This window comes from Saccoglossus kowalevskii, chromosome 4 (genome assembly GCF_978046115.1).
Source record: "Saccoglossus kowalevskii chromosome 4, keSacKowa6.1, whole genome shotgun sequence".
Classification (NCBI taxonomy): Eukaryota; Metazoa; Hemichordata; class Enteropneusta; family Harrimaniidae; genus Saccoglossus; species Saccoglossus kowalevskii.
In genome coordinates, this window is record NC_140644.1 from 14,420,987 (window position 1) to 14,436,226 (window position 15,240).

At 35.5% G+C, this 15,240-nt stretch overlaps 1 protein-coding gene and 1 long non-coding RNA gene across 2 annotated transcripts; one reads left to right on the forward strand and one right to left on the reverse strand.

Moving 5' to 3' along the window:
* Positions 1-1,269: 1,269 nt before the first annotated feature.
* Positions 1,270-12,638, reverse strand: LOC144355810 (putative defense protein 3). Its single transcript, XM_078010825.2, has 4 exons — positions 12,438-12,638; positions 4,955-5,174; positions 4,514-4,725; positions 1,270-3,005 (listed from the first exon to the last, which is right to left on the reverse strand). The coding sequence occupies exons 1-4, from the start codon at positions 12,631-12,633 to the stop codon at positions 2,926-2,928; spliced, it is 708 nt and encodes a 235-aa protein (XP_077866951.2). The 5' UTR covers positions 12,634-12,638; the 3' UTR covers positions 1,270-2,925.
* Positions 12,639-14,221: 1,583 nt separating this feature from the next.
* LOC146746639 (uncharacterized) lies at positions 14,222-14,958 on the forward strand. The gene is made up of 2 exons (XR_014929165.1): positions 14,222-14,294; positions 14,785-14,958. It is a non-coding gene; the product is annotated as an uncharacterized LOC146746639 (long non-coding RNA).
* The last annotated feature ends 282 nt before the right edge of the window (positions 14,959-15,240 follow it).

Sequence of the window (15,240 nt, forward strand, 5' to 3'; positions counted from 1 at the left end):
TGGATATTATTATGTCTAAAACGTTACCATCGTTCTCCGATTGCTTAGATGTATAATTATATATTGTTTTTTTATTTTATTAAAACATGTTCATGTTTGTTTTTTCTATTCGTGTTATCTGACATTTAACATTTTTGCCTCAGTGAATTGGGATTATATTCTTTTCAGCTGCTATTCTGGTAACGAATACTAGTATTTCGTGATGAAGGTAGGCAGCTCAACGCATTTATATGTTAGGTCCTGTGTGATACATAGGGGATGTACAGCCAGTACCTCAAAATCTTATCCTTACAGAAACAGTCGATATGCGCCGGAAAATGTTTTATGATAATGTCTGTTAAATGACGAAGTATTATACGGCGAAACCAGACAAATTTCAGAAACTGAATTGAATGTTTTCAAGAAGAGCGCCACCATTTAAAAAAAATTTATGCAAATGAAGGACGCACTGGTGTAACTATATCATCTGTTTATATAATTGTTTTCTTCGATTTGTTGTTTCGTTACGTAGATTGTGACTAATTATGTACATTAGCATGCACATTCCCCATTTGGCTACTAAGTCAACTTTGACCCCGACGTTACTACGTTTAATTTTCATCAATAACAATCCTTCGACCTTAGACACCCACACTATTTATGGGGTTATATGAGCAGTAAATGATAGACATCGTAAGAAAACATAAATGCCATTGTTATATATGTTGTTAGTTAATCAATCTTGAATCGTGGTTGCAGTTCAGAAAGTTCTGCTCACAAAATTAACTATAATAGTCACGGTTAAACCATTATTAAGCGAGTCGGGTATCACTAATCCCTAGTTGAAATAAAAGAGTGTATAAACACTACATTGATTTTCGTGACATTGCAATTTAATTTATTTCCCGAAGCTTTTCTTATTCATGGTTATGATTACTACTGCGTGGTTTGGCCGTACTGGAAAGAAAAAAAATCAGAAATTAATTATGACAATGTTTAAATATTGCCATTGTTTACCTATCATTCAGTCCACAGATCATTGAATGACGCAGTCTTCGCACACATCTGTATCAGGTGGGGAATATATTCATGAGTGTTCGGTGGTAAAAACAATACCTAGAAATGATTATTTCATCTCGAAAAAACAAAACAAAAAAACATTAAAATGTATAAACTGAAGTGTATAAAAGAAAATCATTTGGTCTTCGCTGTCACTAATTTTCGGTACACCGTCTTCCATAAACACAATCTTTCACATTCAACTTACAAATGCACAAATAACGCAAAAAATATTATGTATATAAAGTTTATTTACCTTTATTTCAATGTATAGTTTTATTAAGCTTAATGTTTCGCTCATGGTCTCTTAGACACTGGTTTGTACAATCTAAAGGCGACATAAAATAATTTTGTTCCACTTATAAGCCTAATTTTAGAATGCAGTTTAGTTTGTTAAAGTTTCAATTTAGTAGGCAATCAAACCAGGCTTGGTCTACCCTTGATTTTCCTCGCTACTTCTATATGTATTTTCGGAATAGTATACTATTATCTGTATACTGTGAGTGTTATTTTGTGCGGTTACTTCTAATTTCTCATCAACAACTTCCGTTAAATGTGAACGCTATATAACTACACTGATTCCAGACTTCTGTCGCCCATTAAACAAATTAAATTTGTGAAACGAGAGACAAACAATCGGCACTGCATTAATTACAGTGAAAAACAGACAGATGTTATATAAACCTGTTTATTAAATATATTTTATTTATAAACCAAAATAATTGTCAGATTCAAATTGACCAATCAATAAATATTATATTATAACACCATCAACCAATCAGCAAGCGTTTCATCTTGAATATATTGGTGGTCATAGTTGTTATGTTACGTGAGGCATGGGCGCGCATTGAGAGTTTGGGCAATGGTAACCTCTCGAGTCAATCAATATTGATATTTGAATGAAAGTAATAATTGGTGTTTAACAACTTTATAAATGCGTTCATGAACTAAGGCACAGCTTTCTGACCCTCGCTGTAGTTGGTCCTATTTGAAATATGGCAGGTTAAGGTCAACGTTATTTCTTTTATGTTTTGATACCATGCTTTCTGGCGACCATATCGAACTACATTCAAATACATTTTCAGACATTTAGCATTAAACAATGCGATAAAGACATTCCGTTTTCGACCTTGTAAAATTCTTTCGTTTTTATGCAGAAAAATACAGTTCTTTAGCAAGTAAAATCATATTTATTAAATTTATTGTTCATACATAAGTTATTGAACACACTACATGGTTTGTAAACAAACAAAAAATAAACGCAAAAAATATAGAGAATATAGCAAACTATCTTTTTTTCTGTAATATTCTTGGATAATCGGTAATTATGAAAATTATTTATGAGTGCATAGGGAATGCATTTCGTTATAAATTATTCTTAATATAAATTTCTGAATTATCTTGTCAAAATCAGTATATTAGTAATTTTTTTGCATAAAAACGAAAGAATTTCACAATGTTTACTCCTTTCCCATTTCAAAAGCACGACAATATGATTGGCACTCGACTCAATAATAATTCAGCCTGTCAAATCGCTATGTTTCCTTTAGGAATGCAAGGCTGTCGTCAAGTAGAGTGGCTAGAGTCAGTGTCGTTATATAGCAGTCACGTGTGACTGAAGTTTCGGAGTTCTAACTTACATATTAGTTTTATACTTTTTAAAATTGATCGTTCTCTTTTTTTTCTACTTGTTTTCCAATTATTGTAAATAGTTCTAAGTCAAGTACAATCGCATTTCACTGCGATGTACTGTAACATGTCTCGCATTCAAGTAAAGACACCGGCTGCTCTATGTGTATGTATCTACTCTATACAACATATAGCCTGTGTTTTTCCTTAATGCGGGACATCGCAAAGTCACGTCAATGTTTTACACCAATAGTCCATTCACACTGTAACCAATATCAATATGATAACATTGAATGTGACGATTCCAATGTAGCTTTTCGAATTAACGCCACAGTTACCTGTCAATAAAATAAGTTTCGAATATTAATTTATATTAAATGTTCAAGCAATCACCTATTATAATGAGGGCCTTGTCTCCAAACAGCGAACACTATTTGTGAGCGATTCGCAGACTGTTTTACAAGAATAGTCTGCTTCCTGAAACCATTGTTACTCATATATGCATATTCCATAATACAGTGCGATAATGACGTCATTGTACGTAAGTCACTTATTAGCACAAATATGTGATTTATAAGAGAACCATTATAGTATCACGCCCCCGTATTTTGTAATTTATTAAATTGAGGTCGTGTTACACAATGCAATTCATTAGGTAACGAACCCAGCAACGCATGGGGCAACGCCATGCATGCAGACGACAATACTATTTTATACAGAGGCAACTGAAGGCGCGACCAAATCACCTGTTTTGCGCATGGGCAGAATACCATTGCATTGCCAATTCTTTGCCGCGCAATTTCAACCTTTGTTTAAAACTGTTGAGGCATATTATAGATAAATGTTGATTGTTTTTACTATTATAACACCAGTAATTGTCCGAAGAAGAGTTCCATGTATTTCTAAATAAAAACTAAATGTCTGGCCTAACTCGAGTTTGAGTTTCAATTGTATCACAATAGGAAATGTGAAACCTTCAAGGGGCCATTTTATTTTACAGAGGTGGGCTGGGCAAATGAATATAAGTAAAGTAGATATTGAAATAAACATCATAAGTTTTATTTTTGTAAATGAATTCAAGATTTCCGGGGCAAATGGGGCTCATTATTTATTATCGCACGAAAACGATGGCAAATTTTAGAGATGTTTCTGTTTAATTCAATAGACACCTAACTGACTGTGGGTGATAGTAGAGAAGTCAGTCAAGACGATATTTACGTTTCTGAGGCTAGTGAACAACTAACTTTATTTCAGATACTATACACTTAAATACAATAAAAACAGATGTCAAAGTCATTACTGTAAACTTGAAAGGGTGCCGCTAATGGACACTAAAACAGTAGTTGGTCCAACCCGTAGTTGGTCCGGAAGGCAATCAAGCAATGTAAATAACCTTGCATGTTACGTAACGTGGTAACAGACATTGTGTCTGCCTATTCCCGACACTGACTGAGGCGTTTGGCAAATTGTTTAAAAACCCAAAATGAAGGCGCTTCAGGCGACGTTGCCTGACCCATCTTAGCGACGCAACTATACACACCAGGCAACTCGTGCGTTGCTCGATGCGTTGCCGATGAATTGCCTTGTGTAAAATAGGCTTCAACTTTGTAGCCGATGGCACAATTGAAAGAGAAATCGCGGATATAAATAATTGAAAAATCTAATAATGGCAGAAGTAAAAAAAAAAGTCTGCACGACAACATCTTAGACAAAAATAGTTCACACAGTTGCAAGATATTAAGTGAAATGAACAATATTTTGCACAGTTTTCTGCCATCGCCACATCAAGAATTTCTTACGGTTCACTCTAATGTAATTATTCATTGAATGTTGTATATATACTCACGGTTATCAATGGGTTCATACGCATTCGTTATGGCTGCTGTCGACAAATCAGTGCTCCCAGTAATAGTTGTTGACACTTCTTGTCTGGTAACGTAATATTCTGTTGTCATCGTGGAAAATTCTACTTCCAAAATGTCACGATGAGGTTGCCCCCGTATTATAGATGATTTTATATTCATCCAGCAAATATCATGGTTATAGCAAATTGTTGCTCTGAAATGAAAAGGGGGTATATAATTAGAAACGATACACCAATAGTAGAAACTTGAAATGTTGATCCTATTCTACAGGTTTTTTACTGTAAGTACAATTTGTATTGAAGGCGAAGTCAAATAAACGAATGCTGTTCCCCAGTAGCCCTGCTAAGTATTTACGCTGTCGGTTTTTCAAACGATGTTCACGATACACAAATTAAATGAGTGTTTTTGAATCTATTACTCACATAAAATGTACATCATCGTAGTCTAAAACGGGAGGGTGCCAGGTGAGGGAAACATGGTTTTTGAGGGTAGCGGAAGAGTGAGTTATAGTGTCGTCTGGGTTGAAGCAGGATAAAGTGTGAAAGTCGTCGGAAGTTTGCGCGAAGTGCCCGACCGGTATGGTGTCACCACGTGGTCGAGCCTGTATGAGTATGCCTCCAAAACTCGGTCCGGTCACGTTTACTGCAAAGAAAAATTATTTCACATTCACATTAATTATGATTTAATTTACCTAAATGGTAGCCCTATATTTAAGAACGTCGTGGGACACTTCAATTTGGGATACAAGCCAGAGACGATTTGCTGGACTGACTCTTGGATAACTCGTGCTTTTCGTGGACAATTCCATAAATTGCAGTACAATACATAATAATTGCAGCAGCAAGCATTTTTGAGCATTTAGCCCTTTTATCAGACTATTCAAATGAGATCAAGACGAATTATATGTTATTTAACTAATTAATACCCATCAAATTCGGGGAACTTCATCGAAAACGCTTAATTGTCTCGCCTTCTCGGAACAACATGCAATGGCCATCCTGACTTTTGTTAGATCCCGCCAAGCATTGTTGGCAACTTTCTAGAATGCAGGGCTTCGATCGTCATGACATCTGCATGGCATATGGTAGGGGGTATGACGAATCCGACAATGGGGTGACATTTGGAATCTGTTTATTTTGGTCACAAGAGGTCTGGTATCCCGACGATCATGTTGAAAATGTGAGAAATTTGGAAAACAGTGAATGACCCTAACAAGCCACCATACTGGAGACTATATATTATTGAGACGCCTGCATGTGCTATTGACATATGTTAAGTATTTAAATTATAATTAACACATTCATTTGTATATTTCATTGTTTACTATGTGAATCCTTGCAGTTTTCACCAATTGCATAACTTGATACATTTTTTTTTTATTTAGAGTATTTTATAGTGTATTCGTGATTGTTGTAATGCTCTTATCTCATTCGGATAAATATAGTAACCGGTATATATAAATAATATATAATATATGATATTTTGGTATATTTATATTCTAATTAAATATATTCGTTCGTGTTTTTATATTTTTTTTCCTGCCTTAAGACGAGAAAAGCACAAATTCGTGACAAAACTTGTATGTGACGCTATGTAATCGACATATTTCACAATTTGGTATTCAGCGTATTCAGTTATAGTATGTAATTTAACACGTCTTATAAAATCGTAAAACTATTTACAGTATTTGAGAATTGAACAGATATGTTAATTGTTCTTACCGAGTGACTCTTTATATGCTGTAAGTTGAAAGATTATGACTATGACGCACAAAGTGTATTTTGAATATCAAAAATGGATATATAATTTCATCAAATTCATGGTTTTGAAGACAAATGTGACTAAAATGTTGATTGATCTACACCTAGCTTTTATGTGCAGCAATGTTTTTACTGAAGTGAGATAAAAAAAAAACTTTTTTTCTAAAACAATTTCCTTAAATGTATAAAATGTATAAATGGTAAGATTATGTGACACAAAAACAAGTCAAAAAGTTTAAATTAGGTCCTCTAGAAGAATGTACAATTCTAAATCCATACTCCTTGCAGCATAACTTTGTTTAATGTATATATGATACGGTATGAAACTTGTGTTACTAAGGGTGACATTTTTTTCCGAAAAATATTTATTTCCTTGAAAATATTACACAATAACTTTCGGATTTTTGCAAATTCTACATTAGCACAACGATTATGATATTGAAAAAAATGGGGAAAAAATAACCGTGGAAAAAAAATAAGTAACAAAGAGTTCAGTAAATTGCTCAGTGGGAATAAAATTAATTGAATTACTAGTATAATGAATACTACATTTTTCAGGGTCATCATTACAACTGATCTGGTCTGTGACCCTGCTATATTGTACTGATTTCAGTGCAGTCTACAAATACAAGCTAGGTGTATTTAAAGTTATGTTGGTTGAGTATAACATTTGTCCTGGAAACGTACGTGTGACTGGTTACCTGGCAAGATTCACAACTTGCCGTGAAAAACGACATCTTATAACTAAAGAAGTATGTTTGGTGGACAATTAAAGGAGCTTAGTCAACATGTTTATATATTCTTTATATCTAATTTCACAGGAATATTTCGTGGTTTGTTTTCACATTTTAGTGAGATGCCTATGCTTAGTGTTAATATTTTTACCAGAGTAAACACTGAGAGCTTACAAAGCTTGATATCAAGTATTTTTTTTGTGTTTGGAAAGTATAGAAAGAGTCGCCAGCGGTAATTAGTGCAAGTGGCACCCGGGACAAAACTCGTACTCGTGATTTCTATTAGAAAAGGGCATTAGATTATGAGGATATCAAAGTTTATCAACACAAATGTCGCACATGCGCGGCTCGACGACTAACGCTCTTTAATTTAAAGCGAGAGGGTCGTTACCTGTATGTGCACGCGCGGAAGTACCAAGCGATGATAACAACACACGCTAAAAACGCAAAAGGCTTATAGGCGTTGTGTCGTCACCGGAAGCGCTGTCCCAGCACAAACCTGTGTCATATGACGCCTTACTAGCCGATTTTGGCTAAAATTCCGCTCCGCCGCCTCTTTACAACAGTGTTTATACGCGGAACTTGATATTGCTTTTTACAATTTGGGTTGCCTTTGAATCACATATTTTAGTGAAACATTGTTTATAGAGTGATATATTATTGTCATGCATAATTCAATCTTTGAAACAACAGAAACTAACACATAATAACGATAATCAAATTTGTGTTTTAAGTTCGAAAGTAGTTGCGTTATTTCCGGTTTCAACTAGTTCGAAAATACAACGTCCTTGAGCGCAATAAAATCACGCGTAGAACTCCATCCGAACCAGAACCAAAGTCTAGCAGCGTAAACTTATTGCAATTTGCGCAATTTGGGCCCAGTTTGTTCTTACAAGTTTTCTGAGTTTCATTTATCATTATTTAGTAAACAGGTCTCTTGAAACGATTTAATATATCCGTAAAATACGTGGCAATCGACGATTGACTTCGAAACGTTCGAAATTTCGAACAAACTCCCGGCACACCTTGCGCGATATGCGTCAGATCGGTGTAGAAGACGCCGAACTGCAGCGTCAATGGCTTATAGATAGACGCTTGTTTGTAAACAATGACACGCTGTGGCCAACTGACGCATGCGCAGGTAACGACTGACCCGCTTTAACTATCATCAAATATCGACGTGTCATCGATACAAAAATATTATTCGCTCTTTTACATGGCGCTCGTTCGCTGTGCTGTGTCGTCTTTTGTCTAAAGTATTACACCAATGATTTTGTAGAGAAAGACGAGCATTAACATTTCAATTATTGAGGGGGGGGGGCATATATAATGAACTCGGAAGTCGTGGTTCGCAATAACACTAGTACTGTTATACAAAGGATCCCACATATCAGCAGTGTCACTTTTTAGACAGTGTATCTGTGTAAAATACAATGAAAGAAAACAATTATTGAAAGCAAAAAAGCAGAGTACCCAAGTTTGTGACGAACCTTTTTAGTAAATGACAAAATTCGGTATTTGCGCCCTCAATTGTTGCCCTGTCGTGGTATGCACGCCACTGACTCCTATAAAATATATTATCTGAACAACCAGTACAATTATATAAATTACAACAGGTCAGCAAACATTTATCTAGCATGAGTACTTTGTTACTTAGCAACTGTTCATTGGTTCATCCCCATGGGATATCAAAAGCAGTTGTATTTGTAAAATTTGTACTCGCGATTGTCATTAGAGAATTCTGCAACATTTCAGTACTATTGATTCCTGTAGAAATTATTCCAAATGTGCTGATTTCGGTATTTTTTTCTGAGATTTGTCCCCCCAAAAAAATCGCCTTAGGCAAAAAAAAAAACATCCACCCCCCCAAAAGGAAAATTTATGGCATACGTCCAAATTAGTAATTATCTATCAAGATGGAAGCATTAGTGATAAATGTGTCGTTCCTATGTAATAGTTCGATGACCTTGATGTGTATAACACGGCGGCCATTTTGGGTGCTACGAGTGATGTGTAAATAATGTTCGTGCCTTAGACGTGTTTCAAATTCATCAAAGTGACACATATTTGTTGACAACTTATTCATTGCATGCAGTGAACCGTTGTTATGGTAAACATAGATTTACGAAATTTATTATTTTGGTAACCTGAATTTCACGCTATAATTTATAATATTTTTATATGATGCGAGTCACAGTTCAAGATTGTACTAATGTTTAATTTAATCGTTTAAAATATTCTAAACATACCTGTACTCTCAAATTACACCAAAATAAAAATGACATATTGATAGATATAACAAAATAAATATTTAAAAATGCTTTACAAAAGCGGTTACTGAGCTTTGCTAGATTATTTCAGCTAGTGGTTATTGTGGTATTTGCATGACAGTATTGATACAACTTAAATGTTAAATGATATATATATATATATATATATATATATATATATATATATATATATATATATATATATATATATATATATATATATATATATATATATATATAAACAATGCCAGGATCCCATGAAAGCGATTGTGCTTTTACGCATATATGCAAGACTATGGGTTTACCCGAAACACTGTCGTGTGTTTTATCATTATACTGACATTTTGATTTTATCATTAAAACATTTATCATTATATTGAAACTTTGATTTTATCTTTACCCATTTTTCATTATGTTAACATTTGTATTTAATCATTATGGTGGGGACCATGAATGAGGATCTAGGCGAAGTTCACTTGCCTTGGCGAAGTCCCTTGCCCTAGCCAGAATGACCTAGGTGAAAAGTTGGGGTCGGAAGTGGGAGAGCGAAGGCCACCCTTAACGTCTCAGGATAGAAGAAGGAATTTGGGAATGGCTGTGCTCCATGTGCACAAATTCCATATTAGGAAGGAATGAGTGGATGAATACAGGGACTGAACAGTGCATTAGAAATTCAAATCCCCATACACACAGTATGAAATCAAAACTCGTGATTTAATAACCCTAATAAAACACTAGTAAGATAGAAGGAAAGCAGAGTACAAGAAAATGCTAAACATAATATCATAAAATACAAAAATATATAAATACAAAAAATAGCTACAAATAATTCAGGTAAGACGCCACATGCAAAATCCGAAAGAATGCTGGTTAAAGAGGAGTCCGAGAATTGCCAAAACTAAAAGGAGGAGGGCCCACGGCCCCAATGAATGTGGGTGAGTGCAAAATCCCTTTGCCCAAACGAGGGGATGAAGGTGCTTGAATGACTAAATAAAGAGTAGCCACGTGAAGATAGGAAGAACAGGGTTTGTAGGAAATGGGATCGTGCAACACCGCTAGTGAGGGTCGCCACTGGTTAAGCATTCAGGTGGGATCTTGCAGTCCAGGTTTTTTTTGGTGCGGTGGATTAGGAGACACCCACGGCTTCCAGGGGTTACAAGGAACGAAAGAAAAGGGGTAACTAAACTAAATGTATGCTTAAGTAGAGCCCACGGCCCAGTATTGACTGTCTAGAGGTTGCACATTTGATTTAGATACAATCTTTCTACTATTTTATCAGTATGTGTTCATATTTATATCAGGGGTAAATTCTTCTCTCCGGGGTTCTCCACACGTGCCGGGGGGGGGGGGAATCTCGTCTCGTCTCTCTATCGCGTCCCCTTGAGGTACGGGATCAGGAAAGTCACTTAAGCTTTACAGTCAAATAAGACACACACAACGAAATACGTTTCAACTCTCGTCTTAGTCGATCTGTCGACTACTCTATAAGACACAGCGCCCTGGGGAAAAATCCCCAAGACTCGCCCAAGACTCTCTAGGACTGGACTCAGACTCTCCAGGACTGCGTCTGTTCTGCTGTACTCGCCAATACCAACTAAAACAACTTTATTCATTTTCAAAACCTTAACCAATTACAATGCAGTAAAAAGACTCTAGGGCGTAACCTTCAATCATAAAGCCAATAACACTAAGTACTGAATACATCATATCTTTTGATTAATCGTTCACTACATTAATAACTACGAATACTAACTGTCAGAAATCGTAGTCAGAATAGCGGCGGTTATTTGGTAATTAGTTCCAAATCACTGAGCCAAGTTCCGTCCAGGACCTCGCCTGCCTAAACGATGACAGACATAACACAGCAATTCGCTAATAATCAGCTAATTAAGTCGGACAACAGATACACAAAAACAAATTCATGACATTTATATAATGTTTAAACCATTTGATCATTATGTTTGCGTTTTCGTCAATGTTTAAACCATGTTAACATTATGTTAGCATTAGTATTGAATATTTAAACCATTTTAAGATGGCAAGTATTAGAGTTGTCTTGAAAACAGGGGAATTGAACTCCTGACCATACATGTTCGATGGTAAATTATAAATTCTATATTAAATAAGGTCTGCTTTGCTCTAACCATTGTTGAGGGCATTTCGCTAAAAAAACCTGGTACTTCAAGTACATTTCCAGGCGATAAAGGGATTTCGATTCCCGTCAACAGATTTAATCCAGTATTTTTAGAAAAGGCGTTTGTGACACAATGCTCATGTCGATTTCGCTTCTTGCTGCCACCAGAGAAGCAGAGATATTGACGCAGCTCTTCTTCAGTGTGCAATTATATTCGTGTAGTGGATCTTTGGTGCGGTGTTGATCCCGGGGAAGATGCAACACCACCACAGCAGACACCACAGAACGTGATCGGCCAGTTTCAGTGAGCTATCCGTATTCAACACAGCGACATTGTTTGGAGCCACTTCGTCGTAAAAATTAAATAAAGAAGTTATAAAGAAATAATGGAACACGGGTGTTGTTGATACAGGTCTCACCACATAATCAATCAATCAATGAACAATTTGTATAGTAAAAATACTATTCTTAAAAAATTCGCGAACAAAAATTGCAAAAATGGCTACTGTGAGGTCAGCTCCCTTTCGAGGCCAATGATACTACAATATATCATTTTTACTATATTTCTCACACCTAGATTCCAGATAAAAGACAGTTCCATGTCAGTCGTGATAGATTAACGTATTGCCACAGGAATAATTGAGATATCGAAAAATGTCTTATTGAGAAACCAATGATGAATTCTAAAACTCACAAAATGGCCGCCATTACTATATTTATAACCGACATTTTACTTTACAGACATTCAAACTATAGCATAATGACATTTAGGACACGTTATTTTTTATTTATAAGTAGGATACACGCTTAAATCCCCTTACCAATTGAAATACAGCAATTCTACTGGTTCGTGCCTGGATTTGTATTTATTGTAGTCAAACGAATCAGGGTGCATTTGATATATTTTACATATTTGCATTTTTTTTGCGTTTTTGTGACCTAAAATGAAATATATTCTCATACATTAGGCTTAGTGTGTGTATTGATAAAAGTACTTGCATACACACCTGTGACCGGCGTACCGTGAGAATATGTATATGATGAAACCACTAAAAAGTATTGCCCGGACGATTGAAACTGTGGAACCCAATCAACGTGACCAGGTCGCATGCTCTCACATGACTCCCTTGTTGAGCCAGTACTGTAGCCATGAATCTCTACGAACAACACCAGGGTAACAGCAATGACCAGAATACCATCCATATTTACAACCAACGGTATTACTGAGTAATATGCGTGTGTACGTCACCATATCACTATGGGAGCTGATTGCACACACACGCAGTAAAAATGCGCAATCAGCTCAAAATAATTATGATTCGCGCATCGATAATTCCTTCCCACCATTGTTGAGGTATACATAAAGTAACAAAGCAGACATAAAAAAAACATGCAATTATTGTTACAATAGTAAACAACCACCACATTTGGGGGGTAAAATGTGCAATCAATTGCCAACAAACATGTTTCGGGGGGTATTGATGGATGGACTAATAAGGCTTCCCACGAAAATGATAATGAAAGCAACCTAACCCATGTAACCATGGTAAACCTACAATGAATACAATCTACCGTTGTAATTTCCGGAGGAGGTAAAAACATTGCATAAACACTTGTTTAGAAGCAAAACAAGAATCTGCGAAGCGCCCTCAACCAAATAAATGAAAACTGACGAATGCTGGAACTACTTTACGGGTTTTTTTTCGATAAAACCAATCTCAGCAACCAATAAATGTATACCGAGGTTTTCGATTCCACGTCAACAGATTTCCTTTTCACTGGAATATGCAATTTGAGTACATTCTAGCCCGGAAACATACTTGTACATTCAATCCTAACTTGAACATGACACCCGCATAATAACTGTGTCGTAATATTGTTTGAAATGTTCGTATGCTCTTGGCTCAACAACATCCCCTTCATCTTGGTAAATATTTACAAATTTCACAATTCAAACTGAAAGTAGCGATTTCTATTGGCCGATTGGAACGTTTTCAAATGACGTTGTTGCGCAATTCAGTCGTTGACTGGCTGGTTTTATTAAACTGCCAATTTAGAAATTTACAAATAGTTATGGTGATGAAAGAATGTCCTTGTTGCACCAGGAGTAGCGCATCAATTTGTGAACATTTTCCAACAAAATTATCGGTAAAAAGATAGTTTGGAAACCGAAAACGATCGTTGTACTAAAATATTATGCAAAAATGGCTACTTTGAGGTCAGCTCCCTTTCGAGCACAATGATACTACATTATATCATTTTTACTATATTACTCACACCTAGATTCCAGACAAAAGACAGTTCCATGTCAGTCACGATATATTAACGTATTGCCACAGGAATAATTGAGATATTGGAAAATGTCTTATTGAGAAACCAATGATAAATTCTAAAACTCACAAAATGGCCGCCATTACAGTATTTATAACAGACATTTTACTTTACCGATATTTAGACTATACCAAATTTATGACATTTAGGATACACTCACTTTTTCATTTACAAGTAGGATACTCACTAAGTGACGGTCACAAACTGAATTACAACAACTTTACTCCTTCCTCAATCTGATTAAAATCTGATGTAGTGTACGGGCTTTAATTATTTTGGCTATAAACTTATTTTAATTTTATTTTTTATTACTTATGTTATTAATGCCCCTTTATCTCATTATTTTACTTTGATTTTGAGATCCGACGCCTATGTAACGAGATTTCAACGAGACCCACTATCGACGATTTTAGTCAACGAATCACATACCTCCTTCTATAGCGCACATGATGACGTCACATGGGTGGCAAACACACTCAAATGAAATGGCGAATTATACCGACGTTAGCGACCGTGAATAACACGGCTTTTCGGTAAGTTTATCATTGTCAAATGCAACGAAAGTCATTTTTATGTTATTATTGTGACTCGAATGGTTCGACTTTAGATCGTTATTCCGCATAGTTATTCTGGGAGTGTTGATTTTGTTTCCACCGGTTCGACCGAACACCGGTGTCTTTTTCCAGTCGCCTGCCCTGGAGACGGGTGATGTTTTGTTGACGATCGGGCCAAAATCGTCTACGGTATTGAAGCTGTAAATATTCATCAAATTGTATCAACATTTTGTACATTATACAATAACTCTTTATTAAAGTAAATGAGCTGATTTGGACTGGAATAAAATATTTTTTATTTGGAACACATCGCAATTGATCAGGAAATATTTGTTTGCTCCAATTTTCGGCATCGGAGCCGTGGGTCGGTGCCCGTTATACAATTTAAAATCAGTTTGCATTGTTTACTATAGCTGTTTACAGTGTTCTAATCATTACGATTTACTTATTTTTGTTGCTTCCATTCTAGATAATTATGCTCAGTGATGTAAAATTGAAGCGATGACTGAATGAACGAACCTTGGCTGGCTAAGATGTATCTGGAAGTGTACACATTTGTTGGAAGTGAAAAAAATATTCAATGTAATGAGAAAAATTGTAAAATGCTGTGGAATTTCTTTTGCAAATAAAAATATACTAGCAATTTTCTATTAATGGTTTATTCAAGTGGGCAAAATATAATGTACAGAAAGATTGCCCGTATACACTGAAAAGTAAGCAACCGACAGTCTGTATAAAAGGGGGGCTGTGATTGGCTGTTACTTACACGAGATTTGAACGGGACTTACATAGGCGTCGGATCAGATGTAGGTAGGGCGGAATTAAAAAAAAAATCTCAAAATCAAAGTAAAATAATAAAATAAAAGGGCATTAATAACAAATATAATAAAAAATAAAATTAAAATAAGTTTATAGTCAAAATAAT